At 40.2% G+C, this 15,567-nt stretch overlaps 1 protein-coding gene across 1 annotated transcript in view; it reads right to left on the minus strand.

Moving 5' to 3' along the window:
• Positions 1 to 15,567, minus strand: part of NBAS (NBAS subunit of NRZ tethering complex) — a 368,998-nt gene that overhangs the window by 105,735 nt on the left and 247,696 nt on the right. The window contains exons 39-40 of the mRNA XM_050951646.1: positions 8,574 to 8,792; positions 7,401 to 7,603 (exon numbers count right to left, since the gene is read on the minus strand). Coding sequence (XP_050807603.1) covers positions 7,401 to 7,603; positions 8,574 to 8,792 — 422 coding nt within the window. The remainder of the gene's footprint in view (positions 1 to 7,400; positions 7,604 to 8,573; positions 8,793 to 15,567) is intronic.

Genomic DNA, 15,567 nt, shown 5'->3' on the forward strand with positions numbered 1-15,567 from the left:
CATAAGGGGGTTGCAAAGAAAACATCTTATTGTGTTTTTCTGTAGCGGCACATGTGCACTATAATCCTTCCACAGTACGCATCTATATAAGCTAAGAAGTGAACATTTTCTTAAATATTGTTCACAATTTGGGTTCCCCAAAGATGTAATCAGTGCCATGCACTACTTTCGGTCAAAACTGACTTGCTGCAGCCCTAAATATCTCTCCACCTAGCATGTCTACCCCCTTCCAGGGAGCATTCACATGTCCAATTTCCCTCAATACTTTGATTATGTTCATCAAAAATAAAATCGCCACCCATGACTCACAAATTGCAGCAACCTGCAGTCATTCAGTCCAAAACTTTTTTTCCTTAGGTGGAGACTTGTAATTAATTTATCTTTAGTTATGTTAATTGATGGATGAGTTCACAGCCATCCAACTCAGCCACATCTGTGATTCATCCAGTCATGAGTACTGCTCAGTTTAACAGTATAAGGCAGCATACAGAAACCATTTTCTGTACGGCCTGTAACTCAGGAAATCCTCAGTTAAATGACCCCAAATTTGGATAGATAATGCTGATCTGCAACTCCATGAGGCACATTATATTTCAAAGCACTCCAGGTAACCACTTGTATTTTACAGAGTCGAACCATTGTATTTGTATTTTAAAGGAGTCGAACTTTAAAGTAAATAAAATGGTGAGAATGGAAACCCTACAGTCATTTTTCTGTATTGGTAAATGGACATAAAAATGACATTTTCTTAAATACCATTGTCAATTTGGGTTCCCCAAACATTTAGGGGTGCAAGGCACTATCTTGGGTAAAACTCAGAGTGTAACCATCACATCAATAGTTTGATCTCTAGCTCTCTGGAACCATAACCCTCCCAAAAAACCAAGACAAACCAACCAAACAAAACCCACTTAGAAACATCCAGAAGTAATAAACCATATGAAAGAATGGGGATTCTGAAAAAGGGAACCTGTAATAAGAACACAACAGAGCTATATGCACAATGAGATGGTTTCCAATCTGTTTAAAAAAAATAACTAGAAGGAAACAAAAAGAAAATTTCAAACACCGGCACAGAATCAAGAGAGCTATAACAACATTTAAACTTACATTATTAGAGATTCTTCTACAGACTGACTTGAAATTTCCCATCTTGTCTTGTTGATCCTGATAGTTTTTTTTGGACTAGCTTGTGCAACAAGGGAATTTGCTTTTCATATATATCATCAAATATACAAAGAACTCTAACAGTGATTTAAAAACCATGATCCAAACAGAGAAATGAAGAGATATCAGACCTATTCCCAGCTCTGCAACAGGATTTTCTGTGATTCAGTTTTCCAGTCATTTAAAATATACCCTTTCTATGGATAACCAAATTCTATGCCCTGGGAAAAAGTGTGTTCACTAATTTTGGGTTCCTCAGGTTTTGGATGGTACAAAAACCTGAAACACCTCCAGTACTTGATTTTTAAAAAAAGCTCTGGGTGACTTCACTGGAAAGTGCAAATGCACCTCTGGAAATCATGTTATGTATCTCAAACTGGGCTCCATTGAAACAACAGAAATTAAAGGAGATTTCTGAAAACTGAGGCCTTAACTTCCTGTGTTTTAATTATCACATATGTGAAGAAGGGACAATATTTACTTTCCCAGAATAATGTTAATTAATGTTTACAAAGTGATTTGAGATAATCACATGGAAGGTGCTGTAGAAGGGCAAGTGTTATTTCACCAGAAAATTGGTAAATTGGCCCTTTTTCCTAAGGTAGAAAGTCTAGTTATCCATGGTAAGGATGTATTTTAGAATAAAATAGAAATGAACTCAATTAGCAGTAATCAAATAAATGTTCATTTCTAAAATAAATATATGGTTGGAAGCAAGTATTTTTCTTCTTAAAAACCCGATACTATCTGAGCTGCTTAAAATTGGTTAGGACAAGGAAAAAGAATTACAATTAAAAAAAAAGACTTTTACATGACAATCATCCGCTAAATTTTCACAAGGAATACAGTTTTCTTATTTTCCTCCTAATTAACAGTAAAATCATCAGAAGCTACTGACAAAAGCAAATATAATTAATGAAACATTAGTCCATCACAGATTATAATATTTTGTGTGCATTTTTTGTCTCTCTCCCTCTCGTATGCCCCACTCCCCCTCACGAGATGCTTTAAGGTGAAGACTGCATGAGTTTAGTGTAATTAAACTGATAAACACTCATTTTGTTTTCAGTTCACCTGCAGAAAAACGACATGAATTTAATCAAAAAGGTCCTCAAGAGTAATAAAAAAAATTACAAAGAATGCTAAAAGGCGAATAAATTAAATACAGCTAAATCTTTTCACCTAATTACATTATTCACTGAAAATGCCTAATGCCTTGTTATTTCCTTAGTCTAACTTTCTATCCTGTTATATTTGTGCAGCCCTTCAGTGGTAGGAGATCAGAAACCTCTGCATTGGTGTTAATATTTAGGGCATTAGCACATCCCACTGGGTAATCATGAGTCACAATGTCACACAACTGTGTTTTCTATAAGAAACGCCATACAATGATGTACATTCCTAAGTTATTAAACCTCTGCTTCCCACACTGTTCTCCAATAGAGCATAGGGCAATGGAAAATCAACTCTCCTTTCTGGAACTGATCATTTCCTATGTCCGAAAAACATTGGGCTACATCTCTCCCTGCAAGTAAGAGAAATACTTCATTCAGAGTTGTCAACAAGTCCCCAGAGTCTGGTAAAGCCAGATGAAAATTCCAAAGCTGTATGATGCACACAAGAGATCAGAAGACCCAGGAGCTGACAATGAAGTGGATTAATTATATTCAGTTCCACGACATCTCAGTGTCTCTTGACTCCCAGATAGTAGATCCTCTGAGATGGGATTAGAAACCTCTTCTTTAAATGTATCACAAATACTGGTGTGCATGAAACATGGAAAAGGTCTTCTGCCTCTTTTCCATTTCTTCCTGGGAGGTTTCTGTGGACAATACTCTCAGTATGTCATCTAAAAACAGGTATAGATTATACCCTAGATGACTCAAGGCTTGGCTATACTTGCGAGTTACAGTGCAATAAAGGAGCCCCGGGCACACTAGCTCACTACCCGTCCACACTGGCAAGGCACATAAAGTGCTCTGACTTTGTGGCTACAGCGCTGCTGGTACTCCACCTCGGCAAGTGGAATAAAGTTTGCTGCGCCCCCCTCCGGAGCACCGCGGCGCCAGTGTGGATGAGGTGTTGCATTTATGTGCTCTGATCAGTCTCCAGAAATGTCTCATAATCCCCTTAAAGTCAAGTAGCCACTCTTCTCATTGTTTTGAACTCACTGTAGGAATGCAGCTATGCCCTTTGAAAGCTCCGTTTCTGACAGCCAGCTGCTTATTTGCTCCGAGACAAAGCAACCATTAGTGTGGAATGCTATGCGTGAGAGAGAGGCCGGGGGGCGCAGTCTGCTGCTGTCTGAATTTACAAGACAGCATGCAGACATGTTCTCAGCCCCCCAAACATCCACTCTCTCCCCCCCCCCCACATACACACAACACACTCCCTGTTGAATGGGGAGACTTTGGCAAACCAGTAAAGTGCTTGAAACCACTATGCTTATTGTTAAAGGCGGCTTAGTTAGCAAGCTGTAAATTGACCATTCAGCAATCTCAGTTTGATCAAGGCAGGATGGGAGAGGGTTTCGGGGTGCCACAGAAAGGGCAGCTTGACCCCACGTCCTTCTTGATAAGAATTGTGTTGAAGTTGCTGATACATGCCTTTTAAAAGAGCAGGAATGTCTATTGGGGTCTCAAGGCTGCAAACTCTGGAAAAACCCACACCTGGTTAATCAATAATCAGAAGGAACCTCTTGCTTACTCATTGGAACTGCTTGCTTAACAAGTTTTCTTTAAGGGACATGTCATTCTATTACTAATGTATAAATATGGGGGAAAAGCTTGAGATAGTAGGACTCATTTGGGGACTCTTTTTGGACTCTCCCTATGGATACATCTTGCGGTCCCCACTGGCAGAAGGAAGATTTGGCCACTGGAAGCCTGTCGCTGTGTCACTCGAAAGCCACACTCAGCTTTGGTAATTAGCAAGGGTTGGAGGTGTTTTACGAATCTTGTTGTGGATGTGTGTAAGTGCTTGAGACTAAGTAAAGTTTAGCTTTAAGTGAAAGCACTCTTGTATTGTCCTGTTCGTGCCAGCCATCTATTGGTCGGACGGCTGTGTCTCCCCTGATTTATTTCCCGACACCTCCTCACACAGAGTAAAAGTTACCAAGAGCTTTGGGTTGAAACAACCCTGGGTAACACTATCACACTCCAGCCCCCGGTTCCCCCCGCATTTGAAAAGCATGTTGCAGTCACTTGCATGCTGGGATAGCTGCCCATAATGCACCGCTCCCAATGCCACCGCAAGTGCTGCAAATGTGGCCATGCCAGTGTGCTTGAAGCAGCGCTTTTACCTACTGTGCTCTCCGAAGGCTGGTTTAACTCAAAGCGCTCTACATCTGCAAGCGTAGCCATGTCCTCAGAAAGACTAAAATCATTACCAAAACCTTTGTGAGCACACGGAGGGTGAATGACATAAAAAAAAGAGTCAACCAATTTCCATTGTTAGCAGTGATTTCTGTAGGAAAACCAAAGAAACTGCCAATGACAGAGCGTAATTGGAATATGCAAACAAGCTTCTCATGGAGATACTACACTTATAGTGGAAGATTTTCCATACTAAATCTGGAGAAGTGGGGCTGAAAAGTCAGCGAGACAGGCTGACAGTGTAGGAAAATGGAAGTATCTGACAGGACTTAACAATTTTGTTAAATACTCTTGACTTAGCTCAAAGTTATGCATCTAGAATTAGGGGAATAACTGTGTGTTCCATCTAAAACTGATCTGTTTCTAAGGAGACTTGTGTGAGATGAGTTTGGAGCTGGTTGGTTAGCTAGAAAAATCCAAAGAAATATGAAAAAAGGGGGGAGGGGGAATTTCAAAGAGAACATTTTTAGATGGTTCTGTGCAAAAGTTAGTAAATTGTTTACTATGAAAATACACAGAATTCTGTTGTCTTTTGAAACTGTAAATAATAATAATAGTAAATAATACACAACAAATGGAAGAAAGGGGAAGTTGATAAGAATGAATACAAATCAGGAGTTAGGAATTACAAAAAATTGATAACGGAGGCAAGGGGCATGAAGAGAACTCTATGGCCAGCAGAGTTAAGGATAATAAAAATGGAGGTTTTTTTAAATATACTAGGAACAAAAAGAATCCTGACAATGGTATTGGTCCATTATGAGATGGAAATGGTAGAATTATCAGTAAGAACACAAAAAAGGTAGACGTATTCAATAAATATTTCTGTTTTGTATTTGGGGAAAAACAGATGATATAGTCTCATGACATGGTGCTGATAATACTGTTTCCATTCCACTAGCTCAGGGGTCGGCAACCTTTGAGAAGTGGTGTGCCAAGTCTTCATTTATTCACTCTAATTAGGTTTCACGTGCCAGTAATACATTTTAACGTTTTCAGAAGGTTTCTTTCTATAACTAAACTATCGTTGTATGTAAAGTAAACAAGATTTTGAAAATGTTTAAGAAGCTTCATTTAAAATTAAATTAAAATGCTGACCTTACACCGCCAGCCTGCTCAGCTCGCTGCCAGCCTGGGGTTCTGTTCACCTAGGCCGGCAGCAGGCTGAGCAGGGCCTGCGGCGGAGACTCCAGACCTGGGGGGAGATCAGGGCAGAAGGCTGGGGTGCATGTTAGATGATCACAATGGTCCCTTCTGGACTTACAATCTATGAACCATTTTTATACTGATGGTGGGATCTTAATTTTATCATCAAAATGTTAAACAGTGGGATTTTTATCCTGCATTAAGTTTGTTTTGAGATTTGCATTTTACTTTGGAGTCATCACAGAGGCCAACATAATCTTTCACAAAAGAAGTAAAGTTACATTAAGGTTAAGAATGCTCAAAGACATTCCCTATCAACTTAGTCATTAAAAATCCAGGGGAGCTCCGGTTAAGCTAAACATTACATCTATAACATCCTCAATTTACACAGTTAGCCAACATGCATCCCAAAACACAACTCAAACTCTTCAGCTCCACAACACTGTATTCTTTCAAACCCGTTGTATGACCAACCACAATTAAATAGAACTGGAAACAACCCGGGGGACGGTTCTATTCAATAACATCATAAATGATTTGGATAATGGAATGATTTAGTTGGGGATTGGTCCTGCTTTGAGCAAGGGGTTGGACTAGATGACCTCCTGAGGTCCCTTCCAACCCTGATATTCTAAGATTCTAGAGAGTACATGCATAAAGTCAGCACTAATCCAAAATGACTGCTTAGGAATGAGTAATGCAGAAAAGGATCCGGGTGTTATAGTGGATCAGAACCTAAATATAAGTCAACAACATAATACTGTTGCAAAAAAGTAAACATCATTCTGGGATGTATTACAGGAGTGTTGTAAGCAAGACATTGGAGTAATTCTTCCACTCTACACAGCACTGATAAGGCCTCAAGTGGAGTACTGGTCCAGTTCCAGGAACCACACTTTGGGAAGATGTGGACAAACTGAAAAAAGTCCAGGAGAGAGCAACAAAAATGACTTAAATGTCTAGAAAACATGATCCACAAGGAAAGGGAAAAAAGTCAGCGAGACAGGCTGACAGTGTAAGAAAATGGAAGTATCTGACAGGACTTAACAATTTTGTTAAATACTCTTGACTTAACTAATATGGGATATCTGACTATACATAACCATAGAGTCTGATTTTCACACAGTGATGAGCACCCATCCACCATCAGGAAATAATGCCCCTTCAAAGCTGGACACCCAAAAATTGAGGAATCCCAAATCAGTCATTTTGAAAACACAGACCTTCATTTGGTAGCTACAGTTCTGCAGTTGTAGCACAAAAGAGCTCCCAGGTCCACATAGCCCAATCCATATGTAAAACATCCCTATAGGCCAGGAAATTCCACCTTTTGGACTCCACAACCTGCTCCCAACAACCTTTTTATATAAGGGAACTTTCCACTCTCTATTTAACAAAGGCACAATTCATTGTACTCACTCCAAAGACACGCAGCTGGCATATAAAGTGGGTATATCCTAAAAGCACATTTCCAAAAACTGGATCCATAGCATAAGAGCAAATTTATGAAAAAAGGTTAAGTCCATGCTCAGTGTCCTGGAACCCTGTATACTACAAAGAATTCTACAGGCATGGAATTATAAAGTAAATATAACATCAACAAACTTCTCTAATATCTGCTATTTCTTCAGGCACTGCAGAATTCCAAGCATCCTGGAACACAAAGAAATAAGAAAGATGTTTATTTTTAATAATTGTAGAAATTTAACTTACCTTAATGCAAACACAATTTGGTTTATAGCGCATTGTACTATCTCTCTGGGGGAGAGTTCCAGATCTCCGACAGCCACTTCCAACAACTGCTGTATCATGTCTAGAGGCTGACCATCTATACACATAGCTACTGCCTGGTCATGGATTTTTTCCTTCTCTGACCTGGATAAATCATATAAGTGGCCGTATTTCTGTAGCATTTCCTGAAAACAGACATTTTAAAACTCATGAGATAGGGTGATCTTTACTTACAGATATGTATGGCTCAGTATCTCAAATTTATCGTGAAACAGAAAAGACTGGCAAAGGGAAATTTCTGAACACTTTCAAAGAACAAGTCACCAAAACCAAAATATACCAGAATAAAATATGACAGAAGTCATTCTTTCTACCATTATTGCTCATGGTAACGTTTAAAACAGATAACTGATTAGTAACCAGGCTTCCTTATAATTCAAAATACTTTTTAAGAGTATCATTGATAATCTCTCATTTGTGTAGATGAACTTTATTAGCAATAGCAACTTATTTTCTCCAGTGTGTTTTATTTTACAAGCAAAAATGTATATAAAACTAAACCCTTTATTGCATTGTGGAAAATTGAAGACTTCATAAAAGTACAGACTCATGCTCCTCAAAACAATGTTGACTTGGTGAATATTACTTTATAAAAATGAGAGGGAAAAACATTTTCCCTGAACACAGTGATATATGTATGAAAGATAAAGCTGTCCAGTGAATTTCCGCCCCCCCCCAGGGACATACCTGTAATAGTACAGTAACTCAAAAAAGCTTACCAATTGATACAGAAATGTCTCACTGCATTTTATATCAATATAAACTCTGAAACCTTGCACAAGTTCCACCTATGAACTTTAAACTGAAACCCCACCATGCCCTTTTGTCCTGGCAAAAGAGAACTGTTCCTTTTGTATTAAATTATTACAATTTATGTTAAAACATATTCGAGTCTCAGAGTTAATCATGGACCTACAATAAGAAGGCATATTTAGAAATTTAGAAAGAAGGCATACTCAGCAATTTAGAAATCCCATCGAGTTCAAACCTCTAACATCAACTGCAGTAACTTGAAAGTGCCTAGGGATAGAAGGCAAATATATCCTGCTGCTGGAATATACTTGATTTTGTTTGTTATGTGTAACTTCTCATTACCTGGTCACTGTTTTTCAGACAAGTGATAAACCTATGATTGAGCGTTTCCAGATGAGCAAGAGACTGCTGCAGATGATTCAGAGCTTTCTCGTAAGTGACAAGCGTGCTTCCAGCACTGTCCATGCCATCTTCAGAGTTCTTTTTTCTTGATTTCTCAATGATCTGTTGCATTGCCTTAATAGCCTTATTAGTCATCTCTAGCCGGGCATCTACTGACAGCTGAAAAGGAGATGATGACTTATTTGATCATTATTATTATTATTATTCAGTCATTATTATTTGTATTACAATATTGCTCTGAGGCCACAACCAGGATCATGATTCTATTGCATTAAGCACTGTATAAACACAGAGTAATAGACAGTTCATGCCCCAAAAAGTTAATTAAAACATTAAGTGAAACACTAAATGGCAACATTCTTATTTCTCTAACCCAATCATTTATTTGAAAATTATCACATATATATATTTCCCTGCATTTTCCTTATGAACCAGAAGCAGCAAGAACAACAACTGGAAAGGAAAGGAAAAGAAAGGAAAAAGAAAAAGAAAAAGAAAAAAAAACCCTCTGATAGTGTCCTTTTATCCCCCAACTTCTGGGCTGAAAGTTCCATAGAATGGAACTTTGAAAGTCTCCATTTTTAAAATGTTTATGGATATACTTAGGGACAAGTCTGAAGTCAAAATTTTAATTCATATGCTTCAAATTGCCTGTCAAATTTCTTTGAAGCTGTCAATAGTCCAGTTTTTTATTTAAACTATTTTGATTTGTATTAGGTCACTGTTTAAATCTATACTTAACTTAGAACAGTAGGAGGACAACAAATTTACATATTTCTAGCTTATCCATCATAAGCCACATTTGATTCCAACCATCCATGCATTCATTGTAACTCTCTATATTCAGCTGATCGGATGCTGATACAGACACTGAGTGCCATTTTTCTAATCAAGAATGTATTATAGTTGTACCTTACCCTACTTTACACAGTGCCAGAAGCACTGATTGCAACTACAGACATTATTTAAAGAAGGTGCAAGCTTAACTAGAAAGGTTATAGATAAGTGAATTCCATTCTATCAAATGCTTGAGTCATATAAATAGCACTAGTAAACAAGCTATTCTTACTTTAAGAGATCTCATAATCCTAGCAACACTTATAACATCATATACTTCCTTCAGATCATTTTCTATTTATTAACACACATCAAGCAATCTAAGTACATTCAACTAAAATTTAAGTGCTCAAAAACAGTCTCCTTGAAGTAAATTAAACAGCAGTCTCAAATGAGGAATTTTCCCCCCAGAAAGACTTTAATTCTTGGACTTCCATGTAGAGGCTTGTACATACTATACATTGATAAAAGATTGTTCTCAGCTAGACATGTTTTTTTAAAGAAGTTAGTGTGATAAGGTGTTTCTCACTCTCAGTTGCTCTAGTGCCTATGGTCCTGGGTTGCAGGCGATGGCAACAGATTTCAGGGCTGCTAAGGAACCATAGGTTTTGTGCTCCTGCAACAGAGTGTACATACCCCACACTAGCCTGGAAAGGTTAATTGCACTATGGGCGGAGCAATGCCCCTCAGACTGTGCTGGTAATGCTCCAATTGCTGTGCTAATATAAAGGAGAGTAGCCCAGCTGCTGACTGGGCTCACTGCCTAGGAGGAACGACGCTTGGTGGAGGCTCCAACCCAAGAGTCGTTACAGTCCTTGCCTGCAGGAGCCAGACATCCCGAGACACAGACCAGAGACCTGTTGCCTACAGCTGACTGGCTTGAGTCGGAGTCCTAGGGAGTTACCTGTGCCAAGGAGCCCAAAGACCCCAGTGACCTACAGACTGCAGCTTCAGGAAGCCCGGTAGGAAGTGCAGGGAGCTGGAGGGAGTGGTATCTTCCATCCATGTATAGTCAGCGTGTTGTGGTTGGATTCCCTGCTGCCCCAGTGGCGGACCACTCTGCCACTGTTGGGGCCGTGGGTTGGGACTCGGAGTTGGGTGAGCCAGAGCCCCCTACTCTGGCCATCACCGCCTTTGGTGACAGCCTCTGGATTTGCCCATTATGTCATGCTGCCCTGCACTTGAGGGACGTTCTATTGACTCTGTCCGATAGGCCACGCTGCCCTGCACTCGAGGGCTTATATATTGATCCCGGCCACTAGGCTTGTCATAAACAGATAGTAGGAGTTAATAGAACAGAAGTACTTTATTTCTCTTTTGCTTGTAAAGGGTTAACAAAATCAGTGAGCCTGGCTGTCACCTGACCAGAGGACCAATCATGGGACAGGATACTTTCAAATCTTGAGGGAGGGAAGTTTGTGTGTGTGCTGTTAGTGTTTGGTTGTTGTTCACTCTGGGGGCTCAGAGGGATCAGACGTGCAACCAGGTTTCTCTCCAATCTCTCCGATACAGGCTCTTATAAGTTCAGAATAGTGAGTACTAGGTAGATAAAGCGAGTTAGGCTTATGGTTGTTTTCTTTATTTTCAAATGTGTATTTGGCTGGAAGGAGTTCAAATTTGTATTTTGCTGAAAGGATTTTAATTTGTACTTGTATACTTAGGCTGGGAGGGTATTCCCAGTGTCTATAGCTGAAAGACCCTGTACCTATTTCATTTTTTAAATTTACAAAGATAATTTTTACTGTTTTTCCTTCTTTAATTAAAAGCTTTTCTTGTTTAAGAACCTGATTGTTTTTTTATTTTGGTGTGAGACGCCAGGGGACTGGGTCTGGATCCACCAGGGAATTGGTGGGGAGAAAAGAGGGAAGGGGGAGAGAAAGGTTATTTTCTCTCTGTGTTAGGATTACTTTCTCTCTCAGGGAGAGTCTGGGAGGGGGAGAGAGAAGGAGGGGGAAGGTGGATTTTCCTCTCTGTTTTAAGATTCAAGGAGTTTGAATCACAGTAATCTTCCAGGGTAACCCAGGGAGGGGAAGCCTGGGAGAGGAAACGGTGAGGGAAAGGGTTTACTTTCCTTGTGTTAAGATCCAGAGGGACTGGGTCTTGGGGGTCCCCGGGCAAGGTTCTGGGGGCACCAGAGTGTACCAGGCACTGGAATTCCTGGTTGGTGGCAGCGCTACAAGTACTAAGCTGGTAATTGAGCTTAGAGGAATTCATGCTGGTACCCCATCTTTTGGAGGCTAAGGTTCAGAGTGGGGAATCATACCATGACAAGGCCACACTGCTGTGTGCTTGTGGGTGGCCATATTGTCTCGGGTCATTAGGCCTTGCAGCCCAGAATCCAAAGGCCACCGCTCTGACTCTAGCCATTGGGACGCATCATGGTGAGGGAGGAACAATTTAAACGTATGCCTATTGACTCACTTTAAATTAGCTGCAATCTGTTGGGAACATTCTAGATGTAACTACAAATAGCTTGATATACACACTGATTTTGAACGTAGAAAAATTATTATTGTTCCAATGGGAAATAGTGCAAATACAAGTTAAAGCCACTCTCTGCTGCTTTTGAATAGAAATCTGTTGGTTCACTTTAGAAAAAATATTTCTGATAGTTGGACCATTTCTTTTTACAGTTAGTTGTACAGTCCATTTCATATTTTGCATAACCAGGGTAATACTTGCAAGATGTAGATGCTACAGAGGTGTATTCTTTAAATATAAACCACTGACACTGGAGATACCTGGACAAAAAAAGGACCTGTTTTTGTCTTTCAGACCTGGATTTCTATAGTGGTAAACATTTTTTTTAAAAAGCAATAGTGGTTTTATCACAACTTATTGTGGTGTTTTCCTGTACCTAGAGCGAAGTGTTGGAATTAGTAGTTCTACTCAGTTGATTCCAGTTGTCTTTCACTGACAACTGCTGTAGAACCAATATTTTAAGAATCTTCTTTGTTTTTAAAGGAAAGGTAACAGATAACATTGTGTATAAAAAAGTTAAATTCATCTTTAGAGTTTGAATAAGGTCCATTTAGTTTTACTATCACAGGGGACAGAGGTTGCAAACTCAATGATGTCCTATATCAGTGTTAAAACTTGTGCACCGTAAGACTGTTCCCATAAAACTCTTTAATGCGAGACAGAGGTTACCTCAGTTTTTCAGGGCTATTGCTCTGAACTACAGGACATGCTCCAATGGGCACTTTTAATGAAAACTGAATTTACTATCACATCCTCTCCCTCCCTCCCTCTCTCTCCTTTTTTTTTTTTTTTTTTTTGAAGTGCTAAAGGATTAAAGAGATATAACTTGTTTAATCGGCTAACTGATATTTTACTATTAAACTCTAGGAAGTCAAATAATTTTGTGAACTGTTCCATTGCTGTGAAAAGAAAGAAATATTGTAGTCAACTAAGAAAATAAGCTTTTTAATACAATGTTAGTATAAGCATGAGACCAGTGGCAATCAACATTTTTTATACCGAATCATATTAAATTGGCTCAACAACTAGGTTTGTATATTTATTTCCTAAAACTAAAAAGATAATGGGAAAGATTAAACCTACATCGTATCTTCTTCTTTTCTCTTTTAATGCATTCTGATGTCCGAACTATGATTACAAAGACGCAGAAAGCAGAATTATGCATACATTCTACCTTGTTTTATTAATATCTGGAGAATTAGCCAAATGTTTTTTAGGCTTAGAATTCATGATGCCATAAGCATATATAGATTGGACCATTAAAAAAATTCTGGGCTATCCAATGCCATTTTAATTTTGTTTTCATCTTTGCACAGTGATAAAATGCAGCACTACAAATATATTATCATCTTCTTATTTCATTCAAAATGTGAGTGGCTATCTTCTTTATTTCTAGTCAGTTTCAGTAATGAGATTTGCTATCATGCACAGTGCTTTAGAATAGCTTGGGGGCTACTTCAATCTTAGTTTGCATGTGAAGAAAAGAAAGAATATTTTTAAAAGCGTCTTTTATGAATATAAAACTGTTTAATTTTATAGCCAATAATCTGTAATGAAAAAATCCTAAAAGCCTGTTTCATTTCATTTACAAACCATGTAACATCATATATAATGTTAGCTCTAGAGATTTCATTCCTCGAGGGAAATTTTACATTTATTGTGAAATGTACATTTATATCAGAGGCAAATTCCTAGCAGAATATGTAAATTTATTTACTAAGAAAAAGTGTATTCCCTACTAGTAGCATTAACTTGTACATGACCCTGACTCCACAACTTTACTATCATTGAACAGTATGCAACACTGCAGATAGGCAGGGCTAGGGCAATTTATGGTATATGGTCCTGACTGAGGAAAGCAATTGAGTATGTAATTAAGTGCTTTTCTAAATATGAGTTGACTCAAACTTGTACACAATCTGCACATATGTACACAGAACACATTTTCTTGCACACACCAATGTACATGTGTTCACACTGCACAGCAAATTCTTCCTTTCATAGAAGCAGCACAGAGTCCTGTGGCACCTTATAGACTGACAGACGTTTTGGAGCATGAGCTTTTGTGGGTGAATACCCACTTCGTCGGATGCATACTCCAAAACGACTCTTAGTCTATAAGGTGCCACAGGACCCTGCTGCTTTTACAGATCCAGACTAACACAGCTACCCTTCTGATATTTCCTTTCATGAGCATCCCTCAGATTAGTTGCTCTGTCTCACATACACCTCACATCTATTTCTCATATGTACTAGAAGACCACACCACCCAGCCACTCACTCACTCATCTCTCCTCATTCAACCATCCACCTTTCCATTCAACCACTTGCCCCCTGAGATGTATCAATGTTCTTCCCTCCGAAATTCATTAGTTCTCTTCCCCTCTCCACCATCACACCCAATTCATCCTTCTTTCTTCTTGTTCCTCCCTCACTTCCAATACGTTCACACCAACAGTGAAAAACCAACAGTAGTATCATACTACCCAGAAGCTGCAGCATCCTTCACATACCTATCCTATCTCATAGAACTGAAATGGACCCTGAAAGGTCACGGAGTCCAGTCCCCTGCCTTCACTAGCAGGACCAAGTACTGATTTTGCCCCAGATCCCTAAGTGGCCCCCTCAAGGATTGAACTCACAACCCTGGGTTTAGCAGGCCAATACTCAAACATACAGTTCACATTAACTGTTATCTCTGCATACATGTGCATGCATGACATATACCCAAGTGTCACCCCTTCCTAGAATTGCCAACTCTCCCGGATTGGCCAGGAGTCTCCCAGAATCAGCCTCGATTTCCTGGTGGCTATTGAAAGCAAACTGGGAGATTTGAATAGGCCATTAAAAGTCTGGTCTGTGGTGCAGCAGGGCTAAGACAGGCTCCCTACCTGCCCTGGCTCCGCATGGTTCCCAGAAGTGACCAGCACATCCGTGAGGCTTCTAGACACAGAGGCGGCCTGAGGGTCTCTGCGCACTGCCTTCGCCCCGAGTGCGGACTCCACAGCTCCCACTGGCCAGGAACCCCAGCCAATGGGAGCGGTGGGAGTGGTGCCTGCAGGCAGGAGCAGCGCACAGAGCTGTATGGTCACCCCGAGCTTTGGAGCTGGACATGCCGCTTGCTTCTGGGAGCCGTCCGAGATAAGCATTGCCTGGCCAGACTCTGCATCCCTCACCCTCGCCTGCACCAGCCTGGAGCCCTGTCCTGCACCCAAACTCCATCCTAGAGCCAGCACCCTCTTCTGCGCTCCAAGCCTCTGACACAGGTTCAGCCTGGAGCCCCCTTCCACACTCCAAACCCCTCATCCCCACCCCCCAGCCCAGAGCCTCTACCCCCCGGCCCTAGCCTGGTGAAAGTGAGAAAGGGTGGAGTAAAGCAAGTGACAGAGGGAGGGTGGATGGAGTGAGTGGGGGACAGGGCCTCAGAGAAGGGGTGGGGCAGAGGTATGGCCTCGGGGAAGAGACAGTGGCAAGGCAAGAGTGTTTGGGTTTGTGCTATTAGACAGTAGGCAACTCTACCCCTTTCTAGCGCTCCCATTCCTCCTACTGTTCCTCTCAGCTAAGGAGAGGAAAGATCCAGCTGGACCAGATAGTGAGGAACGTGAGAAATGCTGGG

The sequence above is a fragment of the Gopherus flavomarginatus genome, chromosome 4 (genome assembly GCF_025201925.1).
Source record: "Gopherus flavomarginatus isolate rGopFla2 chromosome 4, rGopFla2.mat.asm, whole genome shotgun sequence".
Classification (NCBI taxonomy): domain Eukaryota; kingdom Metazoa; phylum Chordata; order Testudines; family Testudinidae; genus Gopherus; species Gopherus flavomarginatus.